The 23,584-nt window shown below is 45.9% G+C and overlaps 1 protein-coding gene across 1 annotated transcript; it reads right to left on the bottom strand.

Moving 5' to 3' along the window:
- Positions 1–1,825: 1,825 nt before the first annotated feature.
- On the bottom strand, positions 1,826–22,105 carry SPP2 (secreted phosphoprotein 2). The gene is made up of 8 exons (XM_084779698.1): positions 21,846–22,105; positions 21,573–21,697; positions 17,530–17,649; positions 16,379–16,486; positions 10,285–10,339; positions 8,979–9,029; positions 6,763–6,858; positions 1,826–1,945 (listed from the first exon to the last, which is right to left on the bottom strand). Exons 1-7 carry the CDS (start codon positions 21,910–21,912, stop codon positions 6,773–6,775), a joined length of 612 nt encoding a protein of 203 aa, XP_084635824.1. The 5' UTR covers positions 21,913–22,105; the 3' UTR covers positions 1,826–1,945; positions 6,763–6,772.
- Between the last annotated feature and the right edge of the window lie 1,479 nt (positions 22,106–23,584).

Raw genomic sequence — 23,584 nt, 5'->3', positions numbered from 1 at the left:
CAGAATAATCCTCACCTGAGGACACTCACACTTCTCCTACATGCATTCTCCGCAGCTATTAACAACCCATAACCACCAAAGAAATGAGATCCTTTACTATAAACTGTACATGAAAATTATTCTCATGATCAGAATTCCATCTTTTATTGCAAATCTGGACACAGAAACAACACACAAGCTCTCTCCAAACTTAAGGAAGACCCCTTAAGGATGCTATCTAGGCTGAGGAAACCCTCAAAAGGATGGGAACCAACCAGCTAGCTCTTTCCCACAGGGGGAATTCAGGTGACAGAGGGATAATATGGTGCATGACATGCTGTCAAACAGGCCACATTGAGACATTCCAGGGATGGAACCCAAGGGAAGCATTTAACATGTGAAACTCTGGGCAACTTTTCATTCCCAGGTGTGCAGTGGTAAGAGAGTAAAATCTACCTCAAAGCTGTGTACAAATTCCCAGGGGCTCCAAAGAATGGTACAGTGCCACACCTGATGTGGCTACTGATTCTGTGACTTAAAAAAAACAAACAAAAAAAAAGCAACTGCTGGCCGGTGACTCCCATCACATCTCCCTTTGGAGAGAAGCCAGAACTTTCTGCTGAAAGCCTTATGCTGGCACAATGACATCTTTGTGGAGAAGGGCTGTCAGTGTTTGTCTTGCGCTGTGGTTTCAAGTGAGGTCAGAGCCAAAAGAGAAAAATCTTAGCACTGACCACATTCCTCAACCTCACCCCGGAGAACAGCTAAGAGCCTGGCTTGTTTAATCAAAACTGCCTCACATCATTCTGTTCTGAAGGGGGCCGAGCACAATAGCTCTTAGAAACAGTCTCGGCTGAGGGGTCAAAGTCTACTCATCAGCTCAGTACATCTTCCTGATGTCTCCGTTGTGGGTAGCAGTTGGCGAACCCACTTTCTCCACCAACTGCCCTGATATTTTAGCTTGCAGGTGAATGCTTTCGCAGAAAAGCTACCTATTTAAAAAGGCCTGGGGTACGCTGCTGTGCATTTAGGTGTGCTCAGCAGGGGTGTTAGCTCTCCCTCTACCAAGGCAACAGACTCACAGAGTCCAACGGTGCACGCACACCCCCAGCTTTCTCTCGTACCAAGGACAATTGCTGAGCGAGGACCAGCCATTTCACAACCGTGTGTATCTACTGCTGTCTTCTCCAGAGGACTGTGGAAGAAATGTGTAGTGAATTCAAAGATTTGGAAATTATAAAAATATGTAAATTAATAACTAAATTGTGTGTAGCTTTTAGCCTAGTTTGGCCATAAATCCCAGCTGCACTGCACAGATGTTTATGGGTAAAATCTTTGGTGGGTCCAGAGTGTGGGAGTTTACTGGAGCAGAGGGAGTGATGGAGTCAACTGCAAAGGCAGAAGAGAGTTCATGATTTATGAACACTGGGTTAAACATTCTAAGGGAAGCAGGAACATGCTTATAATCTCAGACACCATTCTAAAAAAAAAAAAAAAGTCTCCTCATACTCACAGGTAAGCATAGCTCTCTCTCTCCATCAAAGAAGCTTCTTCTCGTGTCAGATGGAGGCCATCACAGAAAACTGCCAAGGTGAGAGACTGTGGAGTGTCCGACCTCCATTGATACATCTATAACCCCTTAGAAGGCTCTGGAAACATTGTTAAAGAGAGGTGGGACAACTGTTAAGACCAGAGGACAGGGAGTCTGCTGTAAGACAAGCTGCACCCAGGAAATCTTAGCAATATAGTCACCAGCACAAAGACAGCATCCATTGACGTGTCAGAGTGGATGGAGAAACCTCATGGGGCACCCCACAGATGAAAAACTACAGACAATGACAGAGTCTTACAGGAAGAGGATGACTTTTATTGCAGAACGGAGTTCATCAAAAGGAAAGTGACAATTCTCCCCATGTCTTTCTTCATTGTCGCTTCTGCTTCTCTTTCTTTCTTTCATTCAAGGATTCTATTCAAGAGAGGAGGAGGGGCAGGTTAGACCACCACGGTGTGTGTCGGCATCTCTGTGTTTCCTGGATTCCAGGACTCCAGCCTGGGATATCTGGGCACTACTCAAAGAGCGATCTAAATATTACAGGAGACACGAACAAAAGAGATCTGCACAAAGCAACTTGCTTTGGACCATAGACAGAGGGAGAGACACCACAGGAAGATAACGTAGCCTGAACAAGGGACAGACACAGTCACTAAAAGGGAGCTTATGTTTCAAAACAGGGAAGACCAGAAAGACCCCTTGCAGAGGCTCGAGCCGGGTGCAGGTCTGTGAACGGGGAACGGAGGAGCCAAGCAAAGCAGTGGCTGTGGGAATCTGAGGAGCTGGAGCTGGAGACCAAAATTTCACGAATCCATCCACTCATTCATCCATCAATTAATCTGCTCAGTAAGCAAGAATGCATGGGACGTTGATTGAGAATTATAAAGATAAAAAGACACAATATTGATGTCCCAAAATATTTAAAGTCATAGATAGCGGGGGACATGGATGTGGCTGTAGTACAGCAGGATACATGAAGTTCCAAGTGCCTTCCTCCCCATCCCTCGCCATGTGTGCCTGTGTGTGTGTGTGTGTGTGTGTGTGTGTGTGTGTGTGTGTGTGGTGTGTTGGTGACTGAATCTAGGTCTCTCACATGCTATGCAAGCACTTGCCACTGAGCTACAGCCATAGCCTTTCTAACAAGCATTTTTTTAAAGGTCCCATTAAATTGCTCAGGCTGACTTTGAAATCTCTGTAACCCTGGCAGGTCTCGAACTTGCAATCCTCTAGCCTCAGCCTCTTGTGTAGATGGGGTTACCGCTCTGCCCCTCCAGGCTCAGGCTGGGTCTGCTTTTCTCTAGCTGGAGTAACAACATGGTGACTTTGCATTTAACGTGTGGGTGTTGTTGTTGTTGTTGTTTTTAAGAACCAATGTTGCACAATATTCTATTAAGGTAAATGTCAGGAACACAGCTCAGAGACACCGAACCTCATGTTTTTCAAAGCTGCAATGGTTAGGTATTCAGTGGTCTCATGTTCTCACGTGCATTGAATGTAACTACCACAAATCATGGGAACTTACTGGGCCTGGTACAGCAATTGATAAGAGAGGCAGAGGGCAGAAATGAAAGGCAGGGGAAAATGGAGAGTGAAGGATGGTCAGGTTCTTGCCTCTGAGCCCCTGTGGGTTTTTACCCCCCTTCTCTTTCTGTGGAGTCTGGCTCCCTTCTGTGGGTGAGTATGCTGTGGACATCATAACAAGAAATTCTCACTACTGAGTCTGAAGCCTGAACAATGAAATCACTCCCCAAGAGGCCATGGTGCCTCAGGTGTTAGGGAAGAGTGCCCCCACCTGGTTGGTGGTGGTAAGTACACTGCTCACACTTGAAAAGTTGCAGCTAGTTGGCAAGAACAGAGAGAGAGAGAGAGAGAGAGAGAGAGAGAGAGAGAGAGAGAGAGAGAGAGAGAGAGAGAGAGAGAGAGAGAGAGAAGAAGAAGAAGAAGAAGGAGGAGGAGGAGGAGGAGGGAGGGAGGGAGGGAGGGAGGCAGGCTACTAAGCACAAGACAAACGTATCTCAAAGACTGAAGTTTCACATTGAGATGAATCACAAGAAGAAAGCAGAAGTGTAGGAAGCAGATATGAAAATATAAACACCAATCCGAGCACCACTTCTATGAGCAGGGCCTCTCTTAGCACCTTGCTTCCCTCTCTAAGAAACAGGTGCTCACTATATGCTTGACATAAGGCAATGGGTGTGAAGGCAGCAAACATACTTGTGAGTCATTTGATCAACCAGGGCTGAAGGAACAAGCAGAAGAGTGTGGGACTGATCTTTTCACTATTGGCTCATGGACCAAACCCATCATCAGACTTGCCTCTGCCACTGCTCTTAGGCACCAGCTAACAATCCCATGGACAGTGCCAGGGCAGCATAAAGGAAAATGGCCTGGCTCAGATCCTTCTGGCCACTCCACAGTTGTCAAGACAGAACTTACAAAGACTAAGTTAGTGCAGACCCTCAAATAGACCCTTTCCAGCATCAGAACTGGGCCCTGGGTTTCCAAACTTCCTCCTTTAGAGTCCCACTAACAAACAAGATTATGGCTCTTTTACTAAATAGTACGTTTCACTCGCAACTCTAGTGTTAACTCACTTCTGGCAACCTTAGAGATGCCTAGAAGAGTATTTATTAAATTATAGACTCACTTGCTCAGTTTCTATATTAATTTGGGGACTGAGACAGGCTCATGATAAAAATGGGGGAAAAACGTGATTCACAGTTTTAAAATAGCAATCTCACTTATGGTCAGCCATCCACTCATTCTATCCTGATTATTTAATGGAATTTATAAGGGCATTTTTTTTATAAATGATTTTATATAGACATTCGGGATATCTTCAACTAGTCACTGGGCTAAAATAATAAGGATAGCCAGGTAATGCATCTGCAACAAGTTCATGGTCTAATGGGAAGACAAATAAACAAAGGCTGACAAGCAGCCTTGGAGGTGCTGAGCCCTGCTCTCAGGGCTGGACGCCTGTCGTAGGGAGTGGTGCAGGATCAGAAAGTGAGGCCAGAGCACACTGAGGCTGCCTCCTTACTAGGTGCCTCACTGTGTGGACATCGCTAGCCTCATTTTATGACTCTAGGCAATGTGGTGGACTGTTTCAAAATCTGACCCGCTAGAGGTCATGTGAGGGCAGAGATGCAATAGGGACACTAGCAAAAATCAATATACCGGCCGATGTTACTGCCGTTGGCGTTCCGTGTGTGCTGTTTTTAAAGTCATGAGTTTTGGGTGATTCGTTTCTCTGCAGATGTTAGATGATGCAACTACATTGTGACACGTGCACGCATGCACACTTGATGGCATCATGTCATTAATAAACACACCACAGCTGATCCACTGAAAATCCTGTCTTCATACCCCTCCCCTCTCTCCAGATGCTCTACAGGGCAAGGGGTGAGTTTTTGCACTCGTGTAAAGAATACAATGAGTCTTTCTTCAAAATGACTAGTTTCTTGATCTCAGTAAGAAGCTGGTTTTTATTTTTAGACTAAAAAAGAAAATCTGCCACTTGCATCTTTCGTGCTATGGTGGATTTTTCTCTCTATTTTAGCAAAATGTCAGTTGAGCTCTTTCAAATTGTAAGTTGTTAAAATTAATTGTGCTGTGCTTAGCTATCTTTCATGGGAAAGTCTCTCAAAAAAAAAAAAACCAAAGTGAAAGATCCCAGCTCAAAGGACACCGACTGAGCATGGATGTGCCTGGAGTCATGGGCTGAATGCAGAGACTTGGGATGAAGGTACAGGAAGCTCCCTGGATCCCACGCTCAGCAACTCTGAAAGTGTTTGTCTGTGTGTGTGTATTTTCAGAGACCAGAAGAGGGTACTGGATCCCCTGGAACTGGAGTTACAGATGGTTGTGATTTTTTAAAAGATTTTTAAAATTTATTTTGTTCGTTTTTCAATGTCTGCATGTAAGTATGTGTACCACATGTGTGCCTGGTGACCACAAAGGTTGGAAGAGGATTCTGGGTACCCTGGAACTGGAGTTGCACATAGTTGTGAACTGCCATGTGGGTGCTGGGAATCAAACCCAGGTCCTTTGCAAGAGCAACAAGTACTCTTAACTGCAGAGCCATCTCTCCAGCTCCAGCCCCTGCGATTGTGTCTTTGGTTTCCTTTTAAGTGTATCCTTCATGATGGCATCCCTTTGATACTTTTGAGTTTTCAGAATACTTACTCTACGTGTTCTCATGCCTACTAACTGAGAAGTGTACGGCACTGAGAATCCACCATGCCGGGTGACACCTTAGTAGATCAGGGCTCAGTCTACAGCCCCCCCCAAAACACTAGGGAGGCTGTCAAAGCCATTGTTCTGTTGTGCTCAGCATCTGGATTTTGTACACCTTGGCTTTAGCCCTGCAAGTAAAGTCAGCATCAGAGGGGACCAGGGAAGGACCAAGGTCTCCTCTTCTTTCAAGACAAACCCAAGGGCAGCAGGCAAGGTAGGCAGTGTGGGATGAGGCCCTGGGGCTGGAATGCAAACAGTTCATCAGGAGTGAGGAAAGGAAAGGACAGGCTTCTATTAGATAGATGTGCCTATACAACAGACAACCCTGTATCCCCACGGATTCCAGGAGGTGTGGAAACACAGAGAAGGTTCAGTGATGTCCCCAGACCTTTAACTTGAGAAAATTAGGTGGGTAGCAATGACATCAATCCCAAAAGGAGGCTAACAGAACAGCTGGATCTCACAGTACACCCATGGCCAATGCCTCTAGCAGGCAGCTAACATAAAGACCCAGATCCTGGGAGAGGGTGACACATTTGAAGATAGCCTACACATAACTGACAGTGATGGGCAGGTAAGAGGAAGAGATGACAGAGTCATTTATAGAAGGGAGGGAAAAAAACCTGGGCTGAGAGGGTATGTGTGGCCACCAGTGTTGAAATGACAAAGGGAAGCCAAGGAAGATTCCGTGAAGAATGTTATGGAGTCTCCTGGGAAGAAAGGATGGAGGGAAGGCGGTGTTGGGATAGAGACTGGTTAAAACAAGGGCGATTCTCTTTGTAGTTTGTAAAGTGGAGAAACTTGATTGTGTCCGGAACAGCAGATGACAGGGTGGAAGGATCAAAGTCTATGAGATGGAAACACAGAGCCTGGAGAAGACAGGAGGCAACAGAAAGCCAGAGAGGGCACTGAGGAGCATGGGAAGGATGCCACAGCATCAATCCAGGTTCCTTCAGCTTCTAAACAGTCACCATGTAAGTCTTGTCTCTTACCTCCAGGGTGTCACTCAAAGCCAGAATTTATTCTTGCTCTGTGATGGAGGTTCAGGAACCTTCTATGTGCAGGAAGATGTCTCCTTCTCATGATCTCTAAAGATGGCAGGGACAAGCAGACTCTGTCAGTTGTAAACTAATAAGAACAAGCCAAACACAACCTGAGCCCTCACTGCCCAAAGAACACCCAAGGCACCATCCCTAGTCCCTAATGTCGCAGCAGCACCCAGAGCTGCCTTCTCACTCTGAAGCCCATGTCACACTCTGGGCCTCAACTGTAAGCCCCCAAGGGCAAGAGCTGTCACATTTCTCTCTCAGTCCTCTGTGGAAACTGTCCCATGCTTGTCACACACATTCGTGGAATTAAATTAAATCATCATGTTCAAAGGCATCTCTGGGACAGCTGTACATATGCATTAATGATGCTCCAAGGCCCAAATGTGCTTAAGTGTTGGCTTGGAGATGCCTTCTGACACACACACAAGAGGACTGGGCACATGAATTCACATCTGAACTGTTCTCTCTCTCTCTCTCTCTCTCTCTCTCTCTCTCTTCTCTTCTCTTCTCTTCTCTCCCCCACCCCCACCCTGTGTATGTTTCCTTCTGACTATGTCTCTGTCTCTCTCTTCATGTGTGACTATGACTCTGTTTCTTTCTGTCTCTCCCTGTCTCTGTCTCTCTCCCTCTCCCACTTCCTACCTCTCATCACTTCCTACCTCCCACCTTCCACTCATGTGGAAGTCTGACATGATTTAAGGACACTCACACATCGATGTCAAGATACCCATGTAGTAAGAAACTAGTTTTCAGTACAAATGCCATGGGGACCCCAGACCTTCCAAACACAAAGCCAGGAGCTTGCATACCAGTCCTCTGGCCCCAATCAATGTCAGGTGAAAGCACTGATCAACAGCCTTTCCATTCACTTCATGTAGCTAAGCTGCTCCTGTCTTCTTAACCCCAGAAATGACAAGATAATCACAGTTTGCTGTCAGAGATGTTGAATTTGGGAATATGTTGGTATATAGCAATCAGTAATAAAGCCCTCATGTAGGTTATCAATGTGATCAATCAAATTTATTTCCTGGTTTTGACCATTTCCAGGGTAAAATTGCAAGAGCTCACAGTTGCTACTGTGGCAGACATTGAAGGAATAGGCTGTGGCTTCTGAAGGCAGTTCTGAAAGAAATGCCCAAAAGAACACATCAACAGTGGTCATGGCTCTGCCAGCTGTGCGTTCTCTTCAAAGAGACAACCCTTGGGGGCATTTAAAAAACTTAAGTTTCAGGTTTAATTCCAGCACACAGGATCAATTGGAGCATAAAGATCAGACACAGAGTTCCCTAATGCGTGAATATCAGTGTCATTTATTATGACAGGGCACTGGGCACAGGGTGAATTTCACAATGCCGGAAAGCAGTGTGGAGAATGCACAGGCCTGGAAGACTGAGAGGTTCAAAGTCTTCGCCTCTGTCCTCATCACATGGCTGGGAACAACAGAGTCCATCCTGACTAGAAAGATGCGGCTGAGCCCTGACTCTTAAAGGGGCACATTGCCACACACAAGACTCTACAGTTCAGACCATGCAGGGGGGGTAAGGATGTACAAGTGTGGGACCCTCTTAAGGGGAAAACTGACTCTGCCCTAGCCTGCCATTGCATGGGAAATAGACATAGAATTACCTTACAGAAGCCTGAAAGAAGCGGGAGAATATGGCTCGGCCACGGCCTGGTGGTGATGGCCAAGGGAGAAAGCCTTGGTAAAGGAGTGTGGGTATGTAGTCCACGTTTGCCAATTAACACCAAGTGCGTTCAATACTCAACTCTTCTGGATAAAAGTGGAGAACCTGGGGCTGACAGAGCCACCCAGAAGACTGCATAAGGAAACCGACAGTCCAGGGGAAGGAGTAAAGTCCCTGTCTCCTCCATTTACTGAGAAGTCCGGTCAAATCTGGCCAAGTAGGGAGATGGTCAGAGGGAAGGCTGCCCAGAAAATGCTCCAGGTGGGACAAGAAGGAAAGCCAGTGGCGACTCATGAGCTAGTGCATCCAAGCTACCTTTTCATGGTGTGCAAAGTAATTATACGTATTAATGTTCCTGTTTGTTGAAATGATTTCCTAATTCAGGGTGTGTCCCCTATGCATTGGCTTCAGTGTGGACCCTTCTGATCAGCAAAGTTGCTAGTGGCATCTTACAGAGGGAAACAGACCACTCACCAACTGACCGGTCATGGATTTGTTCACTTCTGGATTCATCAGAAAGAAAACCTGTAACATGTTAACAATCATCAGGCCAGGCTTCTCCATCTACTCCAGAGAGTGCTGCAATTATCCAACTTATGCTGTGAGTTTGCTCCATAAACAGAGGAGCAGCGAAGGACAGACAGCAGAGTCTTATTGACTTTAACTCAGAGGAAGGATAGCAGGCTACCAAAAAGAGACTTGATACCCTATGAGCATATACAGGAAGAGGAGGTCACAGTCATAGGGGAGGGGAGTAAGGGAAAAAATGGGAGGGAGGGAGGAATGGGAGGATACAAGGGATGGGATAACAATTGAGATGTAATATGAATAAATTAATAAAATATATTTTTTTAAAAGACCAATAGGAAGACTCATCGAAAACACATAAAATGGCTTCTAAGTGGGGAAAAGATGGCCCTCTTATCACCCAACCAAGACACCATGAGCGATAGTGACATGAGTGCCAGTCACGTGACTGGAGACAGCTGAGTCTACCCTGATTGGGTACATAATGACACACTAAACTCTACAGCTTGAATGGTGGAGGAAGGGAGAGCAAGAGTATTTAAGTATGAAGGCTCTTAATGTGTCTGCTACTTGGTTTGGGTTTTTTTGTTTGTTTGTTTTGCTTTGCTTTGTTTTTGTCAGCTTGACCTAAGTTAAGTCATCTGAGAAGTGAAAACCTTGACTGAGAAAAACATCCCTACCAGATTGGCCTGTACACAAGTCTGCAGGACATATTCTCAATTGATGGTTGATGTGGGAGGGCTCAGCCCACTGTGGGTGCTGTTACCCCTGGGCAGGTGGCCCCGGATTGTATTAGAAACCAGGCTGAGTAAGCTATGGAGAGCAAGCCAGCAAGCAGCATTCCTCTATGGCCCATGTGCATCAGTTCCTGCCCCCAGGTTCCTACCTTGCTTTCCCTTCATGGTGGACTGTGGTGGACATGAGCTGTGTAAGCCAAATAAGCACTCTCATGCCCAAGCTGCCATTGGTTGTGGTGTTTCATCCCAGCAATAGAAACAAAGCAGAACAAGGGAACCTGGCATTGGCCCTGCCGTCCTGCAGTGTCGGGCCCACTGAGTGCGGTCCTATATGGAGAACCCAGTGAGCTACGAAGAGAGCAAGAGTGAAGCCAAGCGCTTGCTTTTCGTAATGACTTTAATTGTTGGAAGGTTGTCTCTAGAAAAGCTAGACATACCCAGCTTTAAATGATTCCCAGAGAACTGTTGTATGAAGGAAAAGCAACTCATTTTAAAGGAAACACAGATCAACTTACCAAGTAGATAATCATTTCTCCGTCTGTAGGATCTTTCCATGTCCCCAAAAATCATCTAAAGAATTTCAGGTATCAGGGTGACAGAGAAAACTGTAAATGCTACATACAGGACTCAGGTATATAATGCATTCAGCAAAATAAGGATGGCTCTTTATGATATTTAATATGTATTTCCAAGAAATCACAATAAGAGGCTAGAGAAATGGCTCAGTGGTTAAGAGGATCTGGGTTCAATTTCCAGCACCCACACAGCAGCTTATGACCATCAGTAACTCCAACCCCAGTGGATCTGGCGCCCTCCTCTGGCTTCCTCAGGCACCAGCCGCACACACTGTGTACAAATATACACACATACAAAACACTCATGCACATAAAATAATAAGTATTATTGTATTATTATTATAGAAGTATTATTATAATTATTATATGTGAGTGTGAATTAATTAATTAATTTTAAAGGACAATAACACAGGGGACACTGGGGTGATGGTGCATGCCAGAATCCACACAGCCAAGTGACAGAGACAGGGAGATCATGAGCACAAGACAAGCCTGGGTTGTGGAGTGAGACCTTGTCCTCCCCACAAAGAAAAGAAAGGGCAGAAGCAAGGAAGGAAGGAAGGTGAGAAAGCGAAGGAGGGGGCAGGAAATCACACAGAGAAGAGTTAGTTATATGAAGTTTAGGTTGAAGCCAAAGCTTTTGCTAACCCAGTATGTGCTCTCAGATGTTGCAAAGCAGAAACAGAGCTTCATAAATGGACCAAGTTCATATAAAAAGGTACAGGTTTAGAGGAAATGTCTCTGGGAGAATTCTAATCTACACTCATGAGAGATCAAAAGGGCCCCAGGTAGTTTGTAGAAAGCACCAAAATTCCACATGTTAGTCAAGAAGGAAGTCTCCCACCTTTCTGCCTGCCGGCAGCTTCTCCAACTTCAGCAGCCACAGCAAGACTCTAGCTCCTGTCTTGGGGACTGATCGAGTGATTGACCTTATTAATGCAATTCAGTGAACAATGCTAGGCCAACCAAAAACCACATAAAAGAATGGCATTTGACCATTTCCCCACAGTGTGTGTAAAAACTAAACCAGAGAAGAACACCAATATAAGGCCTAAGTGTTTTTGAGTCTTCACAGACAATAAAAGAGCAAGAAATTGAATGTGACAAAGGGCGTCACCCAGAAAGAAAAAGGTGCAAAGCGAGAGGAACTATTTGCCAAGAAGCCAACAATAAAAGGGATTGCCATTCCCCCTGAGAAGACATGCAAACGGACAGTCATGAGGAAAATGCAAATTAAACCCTCACAATGTACCTCTTCACACATATCACACAGCTAAAATAAAGACAGGCAGTAACAAATCGGCAAGAAAGTGTAGAAACAGAAGCCCTCAGCCAGCTATGGTTATGTATGACTGCAATCCCAGTGGTTGGGAGGCTGAGACAGGTGAATAGGCTCAAGGCCAACCTGGGCTACATGCGAAGGTTATCCTGTGTTACATAGCAAAAGCCTGTCTCACCAAAAACATTTTAAAAAGAAAAACAGAGAGAGAAAGAGAGGTGGGGAGGGAAGGACAGAGGGACAGAGGGAGGGAAGGAGGGAAGGAAGGCAGATTTACACATTGCTGGTAAGAATGTTAAACAGTGCAGCTGCTATGGGACCCAGTTTGGAAGTTCTTCAAAATGCTCAACAGTTACTGTGCACTCAGCAACTCTATTCCCAAAAGGATTAAAACTATGTATCCCCAGAAACTTGTGGCACAGATGCTCCTAGCGCTGCCATTGATAATAGCCAATATGCATAAATAGCTTACAATGTCTGCCAGCTGATGCACACATAAATAACACATAGCATGACCACACAATGAGGAATTATTACACAATAAAAAGGAACGAAGTTCCTGCATATCCTTTTACATACTACATGCAAACACATTTATTTATAATTCTACAGCCTGCACGAGCCTGCAAAATATTCGGCTAAGTGACATAAGCTAGTCACAAATGGACACATGCTGTACGGGGCTATTTATGTGATGTGACTAGGATGGACGACATCACGGAAAGCAGATCTGTTTGCTGGGGGTGGGAGGATGGATTCTGAATTTGGATAGTGGTAACAACTTGACGACCACCACACAAATATACCCAACCCCAATGAGCTGTCATGTTTAAAAGGTAGACTGTATGCCATGGAACTGTGGCTTAATAATGGTGTTGGCTTAAAAAAGAAAGAAAAAAAATACATTTCATCAGGGACTAAGGATGTATAGCTTGGTGGCAAAGCACACACTGTGTTTGGGAGGCCCTTCATCCCATCCTCAGCAGCACACAAAAATAAAAGTCACAGTGTACATAGAAAGCATATATAACAATACACGGTAAAATGTTACCTTCGCCTCGTTTGGCCCTTGTTTCTGAGTTAGCTGGACCACATGTCACAGGTATATCAGAGAGTTTAACTCAGACAGTACAGGAAAGGGGATCCTTGGTACTCAGCATCAAGAAAAGAAAATCTTCAAACTACAGCTCTTGGGAAAGCTCAGAAATTACCTGGGAGGATGACCCCTCAGAAGTAGGCAGTGTGACTGAGATCAGTCAACAATGTTTTTGTTGTTGTTGGTAGTGGTGGTGGTGGGTTTTTTTCTATGCACTGAGAAGATATTCTCATGTGACCCTGAGGTCTCTGGTCATTGGTTTCATGGCTTCCTAATTCTAAAATACACTTCATGATAAAACAACCAAGGGGTGGGTATGCCAACTCCATGGAAGGCACTAGCGCTCACGTGCAGTCCTTGAAGTTGGAGTTTTATACACCTTTAATACAATGTTCATAAAAGAGTTCCATTTGGAAAATTGAATAAGATAGAAGACAGAGAGAGAGTTATTCTATACAGCTGTACGATAGTGGAAAAGATGTAAACACTTGTCAAGAATATCATCCCACTATTAATGAGCAAATGATGTAACTGTGATGTTAATCTCACCATTGGAATCTAGAAGGTTCCTCTTTGTGTTGTATTCCTGCTCATTTCTTTCCCAGATTTCTTGTATTCTTTTAACAAGTATTTACTGAGCACCTATGTTGTGGAAGTTTTGATTTCTTTAAAAAATCAGCTGTGTTATGTAACCACATTTTTGTTTTAATGCCAGTTGTGGGCTACAGGACTGCTCCTCTCTGTCCATAGCTGATAACAGCCTCATGAGAGGGCACATGATCTTTGTCAACAGGAAACTGCCTTGTGCAGAGACATGCAAGAGGAAGAAGGGCTGCAAGAAGAACGCTTGGAGGAGACGATTGGAGGAGGAAGAGAAGGCAGCTGCAGCATTTGCTGTTACTGGCTGAATATCCTGATGACAGAGATTGGTATTGCCCCAAAGAACCCGATGACCTTAAACAGCACAAAGTAGCCAAAGAGAACTACATTCCTCTCCATTAGCCTTCTTTCTCTCCTACATGGTATTTGGGTGTTGGGATGGATTGGAGTGGAGAAGGGAGAAAAAGATATAAGAAACCAAACTAAAAATATATTTTAAAAGTGTGTCTACACACCTATCTGGTATCAAGTATAAATGAAGTGGATGAAAATGAACATTCCTTAGCCTCAGGGGATGCAGTCTAGTATGGAAAGCAGTCAAGGATGTAATGGGACATCAAGTTATAAATGTATATCATTGATTTCATGGTAATATTGCAAACCACTTTGTCATGGCCACTGCCGGTTGTTAACATGATGAAATTTGGAATTAAGTAGAAGACACAGCTCCTGGGGACTCTATGAAAAGGTTTAAGTAAGGAGAGAAGATTTGCGCTAAATACAACAGTGCCATCCCATGGTCTGGGGCCCTAGGCTAAATAAAAAGAGGAAATGGAAAAAGCCAGTGGAGGACCAGAACTCTGCCCCACCCCACCCCTGTTCCTGACTTCAGACACAGTGTGACCAGTACCTCACACTCATGATCTCCTGCTGCCATAGCTAAAGCCATCCTTGCTGCCATGCCTAGCCTGCTGTGATGGGCTGTGCCTTCAAACTGTGAGCCCAGCTGAACTCTCCTTTAAGTTGTTTTTGTCACAGCAACCAGTAAGGTAACTAATACATATCTCCAAGGCAATTAGGGGCAAAAGGCTCTGCTACTGACTCAACATCTATTATACAAACCCTACTGCTGGTATTTCACATCCATTGAGGCCTCATTTGGACCCACAGGGTAATCACTCAGAAGCCTTTATCTGACATATCTCATTCCCCTCCAGGGCTGAAGGCTCAGAGACAAGTCAATATTCCTAAACCCAGGTCACTTTTGATTTCAAGAGGATCAAAACTTTGAAGGACCCCATCTCTCCCTCCTAAGGCACTATACTGGAACAGAAGCCATCAGGTGTAAGAACTAGGCTGGATCTCTGGGACAAAGACAACGATGAATAGATTATCAATTTACTCAACCAGATTGTAGGACAGATTGGGGCTGAAATAATGATGAGTCAGTGATGGGCTTGGGGGAGGGGTTCACACCTTGATAAAAAGTGCTTAGTCATGCATATGCCTCTTAACCTCTTGCCTCATTTTTTTCCCTGTAAACCTAAGAGTCATGTCTAGACTCCAAAGATGGACTTGGGGATCACTGGACCCTTTTGTCTATTGCTTTTCCCAATTTGGCCCCATTAAATAAATCTCTCGTGGCTTTTCACTATTTCTTTAACTGGCTTAGTGGAATGGGTTGCCTCACCTAGCCTGTTGAGACTGGAGCCTGGCTGGCCTTTGCTCTGAAACCTCTGGTAATAGCAGCTGTCTTTATTACTCAGCATTTAATGGATGAAGAAGCCGCAGGTCCTGGAAGTTAAATAAGGGTCAAGTATCCTGACTAGAGTGAAGATCTAATAAACAGTTTTGAACACTGGTCCAACAAAAACGTCCCTGTGCTCTCCACTAAGCTACAGACGTGGGTGTCAAACTTGGAAATTTGGTAAGTGCTGTTCTGAAATCAAGTCCCAAATCTTAGAGAAGGACAGTGAGAGGGGAGCGAGGATAAGAGGGTTAAAAGAAAAAGGAGAAAGATGAAGGGAGGAGGAAGAGAGGGAATAAAGGAGGAAAGAAGAAAGAGAGATGGAGAGACAGAGACAGAGACAGAGACAGAAATAGAGGGATTTTATCAGTCCTGTCCCCCAGCACAGTGGTCCTTGACCTTCATAATATAGCGACTCCTTAACAGGCTTATTGGAATGACTTGCCTCATGTTGTGGTGACCCCAACAATACAATTATTTTTGTTGGTAAGTCATAACTGTAATTCTGCTACTGTTATGAATCATAATGTAAATACCTGTGTTTTCTGGTGGTCTTAGATGACCCTTGTGAAAGTGTTGCTCAACCCCCAAAGAGGTCACGACCCACAGGTTGAGAACTGCTGCACTACAGAACCCCCATCACCACCACCACCAATTCACCGACGAACTGGGTAACATTTGGTGATTGTGGGAAGCTGGAAAGTCTCAGGCTTGGATCAAATCATCTTGCGTTATCTTAGCCCCTGATGGCCTTTATCACCCACCTCTATGTATGAACTAACATCCTTTTGGTTAGTAAGTCAAATCCTTTGTGAGTGTAGAGATTCCCTAGCTCCCAGCAAACCCAAAGCTAAAAATGACATCAGATACCTCTGATGTCATATAGAAGTCTCCCTTCTTTGCTGTAAGCCACCTATATGAAATTTCCACAAATGTATTTGAAAAATGCCTTCAATTGTTCTGTTCCTATAAAAAACATGAAACAAAAAGCAAGCTATCACGCTGGGACATAGCATGTGGGTTAATCAGAATCTATGCTCTCAGCTCATGCTGACTCATATTTAGCTCCAAAGTGAACTATTTCTTAGTCCAGTCGAGGTTAAAAGCTGTGTTGGGGAGGGAAGGGCATGGCTGAGAGGCAGTGGGAAGATGTATGGAAGGCGAGCCTGTAGTTATAAAAGGGAGAAACCAGCTGTGTGAGCTGAATTCTGTCTACCCATGTCTGAATGATGACCCAGTTGTCCTATCGAGCTCCCACGGACATCCCCAGCCCCAGCTGGAAGGAGACAGGCCCCCCCTGCCGCCATCATACCTCTTCACTGCTGCTGGACTCGGATGTGAAGGCCCAGCGGCAGTGAGCCCACACATCCTTCACCTGTCCCCTGGACATCTGCACGGTGCTCCTGCAAGCAGCTGTTGGCTGGAAAAGGCAGAGTCGTGAGTTGCTTCTTCAGCACCCTGTGGGAGGGGTTAGACGCTGGACAATAAGCTGGGAAGTACTGCAAGGCTTGCAAAATGAGGCAGAAAGGAGAAATCCACAGCGGTGGTTCAGCTTGCCAAAGTGAACCCACTACAGAAGGGAATGTTCAAGTATCTGCCCAAGTTCAATACCAGTCTCCGAGAAAAGCCTGCCTTTCCTCATGAGCAAAAGGGCTGTGTGGAATCCATTCTTGCTTTAATAGAAACAAGTGGTAGAGATGATATATATTTGATTATATGGCATACACACACACACACACACACACACACACACACACACACACACACGTCACTTGGCCATACAGTTTGGTTAGGAATGCATGCATGTGACAGCCCTCTGTAAAACAGAACCACCTTGAAATTTCACGAGAGAAATAACAAAACCATTCCTCTGTAATGAGACCTCAGAAAGGCACTCATTTGCCTGAAAACAGTTTGGGTCTGGACTGATGGTTCCACTCTCACCCAAGAGCATTCCATCCCACAATATCTGACTCTTCTGGTTGCAAAGAATACATAAATAAACCTGCCATGTGACCAGGACGAGAAGGAAAGACACACTGTGGGCAGCACCCAATCGTGGACAGTGTGCCAAAGCTTGGCTCACAGTTCACAGTCATGTCGAACAGTTTCAGATGCATTGGGACTTTCCTTTGCTGTCGGCCTCTTTGCATTCACCATGCCTGATACAAAGCATTCCACCTTAGGAGACTGCTATGTTGCCTCCTGGAGATTTCATAATAGGGCACTGGAGCAGAAAGGCTTAAAGAATTGAGCCAGATCACTAAAGACTGCAGATTCCACAACTCAAGAGCTCACTCCTTCCAGCACAGAGCACACAGCTCATGACAGGAAATCCTGTGGTGACCCAGAATGTGGCTGTTTGCAGACAGGCAGTGGCCAAGCTCACTTGGTGACTCTCCATCCACTCATGGTCATGGAAGTAGTGAGGTCCCCCCTTGCATCATGTTCTGCATCACTTACCACATGGTAGCCCTTTTGGAATGCACAGGTGGAGGGGTCATCAGAATCTCTCAGACACGTAGTTTCCTGAACACTGAACTCTAAGTTCATGACCAAGGTGTCTTCATCCAGGACGTTGACCTTCACAAAAGCAAAGCATGGATTTGCACTAGACATGTCCCTGAGGTTCATGGTGCGAGATATAACCCCTTCTTCCCAATGGGAAAACATTGACGACAGAGCCACTTGCTCACTGGGAAAACTATGTGCTATCTTGGCATCTCTTTGTGCAGTGGACACACTCACACTAAAGCCCATAGAGAAAAACCATGCAACACTGACAACCGTAGACACCTCTAATCCCAGCACTCAGAAGGCCGAGGCAGGAGGTTCCAAGCTTGAGGCCAACCTGTCCTATAGAAAGAGGCCATGTCTCCAAGACCAAGAATGGAGGGAGGGAGGGAGGGAGGGAGGAAGAGGAGGGGACAGAATGTATGCCCTTCATGCCAATGCCAACATCACTTTTAAAGAGTTATGTTAACAGTTCTTTCTCAGCACTCATACAGCCCATACTAGTGAACCCATCCAGTCCCCAAATATTATTTGTAACTCCTAAATCACTGGCAAAACTCGGAGTCAGCCAATGTGCATACCCCCAACTAAAAAGGAGAAGGAAGCAGGGTACTCTGCCTTCTGCACCGTGAACAGGGTATAGCTTCTGCTGGGAAACACGTGTCTGGCATTTTTGTGCTTTCTTTGGGTCATCTCAGTGCCCAAGCTGGTGCAAGAAGCTGTCTGGCATCAAGAATAAGAGATTGTGATGTGCCTTATGTAGAAAACACATGCATTTAATAAGAGTTCTTTGGGTGGGAACCCCAGGTCCACGAGCAGTGGATTCAATGCTAACGAATCTACAATGTATATTATATTAGGTACCTATAAGCGAAAACTCACAAAAATAAGGCTATATATTGAATGTGTCAACGAAAGCATTGTGCCCCATACATCACTCTGAATCTCTTCTAGGAGCCACGATCTAGTCTTTGCCAGTTCAGTCTAGAAAACAGCAAGAGCAGAGCACACGGACTCGTCGTGACATTGTCTTAATGAAGGTACCACACACGGCTACCAATTCATAAAATAAGTAAATGAGCCACAGGCCATCTCTTGGTTGAGCAGTTTTGAGTTATGACTAAATCGACATCATTTTAAAAATTCTTTCCACCAAGGGTGGCATCCAAGGGAAACTTTCAAACTTCCTGAAAAGCCTGGGTGGTCTGAGGGCAGCGGATGTTGTGATATACCAAGTCCTTCCCTGTGAGCTGGGCACCTGAGACAGACTAGAAAAGGTGTCAGGCAGGTGTGATTCCAGAGTGGGTACTACCCCACCCATGCTGTAGTTTGTGCTGAAGTTACGTCAAAAAGCACATGGTAATGGGGGAGAAGGGAGGAAATAAATGAGGAATAAAAAGACTCAGAGGAACCTTCCAGAAGAGGAAAAATGTAAGCAGAGACTCAAAGGAGGGAGTTTATTATCTGAGGAAAAAGCAGAGCCCAGTGTCACAGGGCAAAATCAGAGCAGCATGAAGAGAGGAAAACCACTTACTGCAAGGTTGGAGAGATGGGAACGTCAGACAGATCGTGGCTATGGGAAGTCTTTACAGAGTCAAACATCAACCCAGGCTTCTTTGCACCCACAGCAATTTCCATTGCCAACAGCACTTGGCCATACCGTTAGCAATCTGTCTCGAACACACCCTTTAATTCTTTCCATAACCAGGCTAGAGGGCTGGGGTTCCAGGATCCTGTACTCTGCTTCCCTTTGAATGACAAACTCTGTCCTTATGCTAATTGTCTCTTCTCTCATTTGACTGCAAGTGGCCCAAAGAAGCCTTCCACACTTCACTGCCTTGTTATTCCTTCTCTCGGACAGCTTAGGTCCCTGGTGGGGTTGTGAGGGGATGCAGAGACAAAAAGGCCACCCTGACTAATGAGGGGGTCTGAGTAGGTCTCCCGCACAGAGGAGGAACACCTTACTAGGGAGTTGGTGTAAAGGCCGTCTCTGTCCCCTTGTTTTGCAGAAACTTCAGTGGTCCTGTGCGCATTTCCTGTGACACTGTAGAATGCAGAGCTCAAATGATGGAGTAGAGCAAAAGAGGATCAGGAACAGGCAGGGATGAGGTGGGAGAGCGACACAGAGACAGTCAGGCAGGGATGAGGTGGGAGAGCAACACAGAGACAGTCAGGCAGGGATGAGGTGGGAGAGCGACACAGAGACAGTTAGGCAGGGATGAGGTGGGAGAGCGACACAGAGACAGTAAGTGTCACATTAAGTATCGGTTAGGATCACATGTGTCATCTGTAAGTGGCTTATCTTTAGGTCCATGTGCCTGGGGTCCGGCCTGCATGACCACGATGGTCACATGTCAGGTTATGCTGTGTTAGCCGTGTCTCACTCGTTACCTGTCCACGCTGTCCCAGATTTGTTCTCTCTGGATCTGTCCTTGTGCTCCTGTTTAATGAATTGTTTGGTTCTGTAGTGAGCAATAGCTAAATTACAAGTGAATTTAAACTGTTGATCTGCAAGTTTGGCAAGAGGATGTACGTTCTACAACATTCCAAGAGGATTGTATCCAGTGCCAACAGAATGTGGCCTGGGTGCCAGCAAAGCAGGGCGGGAGGAAGAGGCAGCTTCATTTTGATGTGGCTTTCACCCAGAAGCTGCTTGGCCTTTGGCTGGCAGCTGCCTACGCCCATCTCCAAGTGCCTCCCCACAAAAGTACTCAGTGTGACCCTTGACAGTCAGGTGCTTGGGCTGGTGCCTCACTATAGCTCAGCCCACATCTTCACGAGCAGCTACCCGGCTAGAAAAGGCATCTGAAACAGTCAATGAATTTGCTTTGATTTTGGAAAAGAAAACATGGAACAGCGTCTGCAAAAGGGGACCAATGGGGCATGATCTACTTGAAGGCAAGCTGGAAAAGTGAAGTGTGTACTCCATGGAGGAGCAGCTGAGTGTGAGAAGAGCAGCTGGGTGCGAGAGGAGCAGCTGAGTGTGAAAGGAGTGGCTGAGTGTGAGAGGTGGTGGCCTAGAATAGAGTGGAGAAGGGAAAGGCAGGGAGAGGCTGTGGTGGCTGTGCGGCCTCTGTGGAGGTAGTGGCTGCTGGGCCACCTGGCCACCAGGTCACTCTTGTCTCCATTAGCTTGGCTACTCTATATCTTCCTCATTTCTGTCCTTACCTTCCGGTGAACCCCCACTAAGCCAATAAGAAGACAGTGAAACGTCTCAGGGAGCAGAAAGGAGAGAGGCTTCTCTATGATACTGCTCCATCTTCCCCTCATTTTTGCCACACTAAGTCATGGCAAGCCCAAGATAACGTCACTTTCCCCAGTTCTCTGGGTGCCCAGGAAACAGTACTAGCAAGTCAACAAAAATAGGTGGGTTTCTTTGGCTCAGAAGCCAGTGTTTCTTTCCTGTAAACACTGGGAGCCCTAGGCCGGGCGTGGTGGCTCATGCCTTTAATCCCAGCACTCAGGAGGCAGATGTGGATCAATGTGAGTTCGAGGCCAGCCTGGTCTACAAAGCGAGTCCAGGACAGCCAAGGCAACACACAAACACACACACACAAAAAAACAAACCAAAAATGAAAACAAAACAAAAACAAACAAAAAACAACAACACCAAACAAACAAACAAACAAAAACACTGGGAGCCCAACACTGAGGAGAAAGAGAGGCTCCTTACCAGGCAGCACTCCTGAGTCAAACAGCACCCTAGGAGTCAGGAGGGCTTTGGGGCTCTTCACACAAACCAGGACACGCACACAGAAGGAGCCAAGGTCAGAGGGAAAACACAGAGGGAAAGAATCAGATGCCCCCAAAAGCTTTGAGAGTCTCAGGACAAAAAGAGAAAAACTGTAATTAAATCACTTCTTGGTCCAAAAAGTGAGCATGAAAGAACAACCAGCTCTAATCATTGTAATAAAAATAATTTGCTTGGCAAAGTAAGCAAAGACAGACAGGGATGGTAAAGAAAGCCCGGGAAGGTGTCCCCATTCACTTACTCTCTTCAAGGAGCTCCGGGTCGCCCGAAACAGGTAAGGACTCAGAGACTGTGAGTTCACCTTTGCCACCGAGGCACTGAGGGCTTCCCGCAGGGAGGAGGGGTCGTAGTCATACACCGGGAACCCTGGAAGCAGGCAGGCCACAGTGAGAGGAGTTGAAGTCGCAAAAGGGCTGCGCTCACCTAGAGCCTGGCCAGCGAGCGCATTGGTGTGTGTGTGTGTGTGTGTGTGTGTGTGTGTGTGTGTGTGTGTGTGTGTGTGTGTGTCCTTTACCTGAGGCACACCGGTAGTGCATTCCCAGCGCCAGCACAACTAGCACCTGCAGCACTGCCCGCTCCATCCTGAGAGCTGTGACCCAGAGCCAGGGAGATGGCCTCTAACAGGCTTCAGGACAGCAAGGGCTCTGCTGAGGGCGGCAGCCTGTCTTATCCTTGTCACCTGCGACCTAGCTGCCCTGGCTGGTTGGAGCAGTCAGGAACTTCACCAGAGATGATTGATTCCGGTGTCAATATTTACTGCTGACTTTTCCTGTGGAAAAATTCCACGTTGGGGCCACTTTTGAAGTTTGGACCTCTCCGAGGGACTTTAGCCCACAGCAGGAGACATTCCCAGAGGCTTGAGTCTCTGTGTAGGATGTTTTTCTGTCTTTGCGCTTCATTCTTTTGGGGGAAGGTGGTATAACTGTAGACTCAATAAAACGATGACTTTAAAGTGGTTGGGTATTTATTCCTTCCCAGGTCCTCTGTCTCTCCGTGCCAGCTCCCTCCCTTTCTAGAGACCGCACACATGGAGTGATTTTTCCCCCTGTGTGCATAGCTCTGCCTGCCACCCCCAGTACACTACAGGGGCCGTGATTCAGAAGCCACAATGGCCATGTTTGTGATACGGAACGTAATGGAGTGTGTGTTGAATGAGTGAGCGCATGAACACACCAGGTCTCCCTGAACTGTATTTCAGGTCTCTCATTTGGAGCTGGCACTAACTCCTGGTGCATACAAGGACCCAGAGCACGCTGCTACGAGACAATGACCACTAAAATTTGTAATTCCATTACTTTTAACCTGGTTTGAACTCAATTCCATTAGAGTCTTCCAGATTGAACTAACGTCACCATCTGGCTCCAAACACTCTGTTCTCATTAAATGAACTGCAGTAATAAAAGCAATTGCAGATGAGCAGGGGAGACGAAGGAGACAGCAATAGCATCGTGTTGCCAGCGCAGGGCTATTGATTTTGCTTGCCGCTTGCTGGGATGAGGAGCGAGCGCTGGATCTCTCAGATTCTCTCGGCTATAATTAAGTGTTAGCACCAGGCGTGCAGGATGGGCTCTGATGAGAGCTAAAAGGCAATGATTTAAAAATGCCCCCACAGAATTCCATCATGTCTTGTAAACCCAGAAGATTAAAGATAAGCCATCCAGACATGCTCATGTTATGGGTGGTTTCTTGTTCTTCCTCCAATCTGCAGAAATGTGGGCCATGATCATCCCAGCAATTTTCTGCTTTTCCAACCTCAAATACTTGGCCAAGGTATTAGCAATTAGGTGGCACTAAGTGAAGCATTGTGTGGCGTTTTGCACACAGTCCCTGGAAATTGTATAAAGTACATCACAGACCATTTAGCAGGAGGACCTGGGAACACACTGAGCAAGGACGGATGGGTGGGTGGCTGGCTGCATCAAAAACGAAGATGCAATGCTCCCCATTTTCCCCAAGGTCATTTCCTTTTTTTCATCTCTACTGTCATTAAATTATTTGCACGGGGGGGGGGGGGATCACTAAATTTAGAACAAATGTAAAAATGGAATCTTCAGCTGATTCCCAAACCACAGACTTCGCAGCTGCCTTCTAATTTCTTACAGCATCATGGTTTCTAAACTGAGCTCTGTGGCCAAGAGTCTGCTTGCTAGTCTCGGCTCAGTGTTTCTGGAAACATCGAGCCTGCCACCAGGATGGTCGTCATTCGGCGGCAAAGCCCACAGACATCCTCAACACCGTCTCAGGACTTTGCTG

Source organism: Acomys minous (assembly GCF_964271855.1).
Source record: "Acomys minous genome assembly, chromosome: 4".
NCBI lineage: Eukaryota > Metazoa > Chordata > Mammalia > Rodentia > Muridae > Acomys > Acomys minous.
Note: the sequence above shows the minus strand (reverse complement) of the source record. Positions and strands in the feature narration are given on the sequence as shown.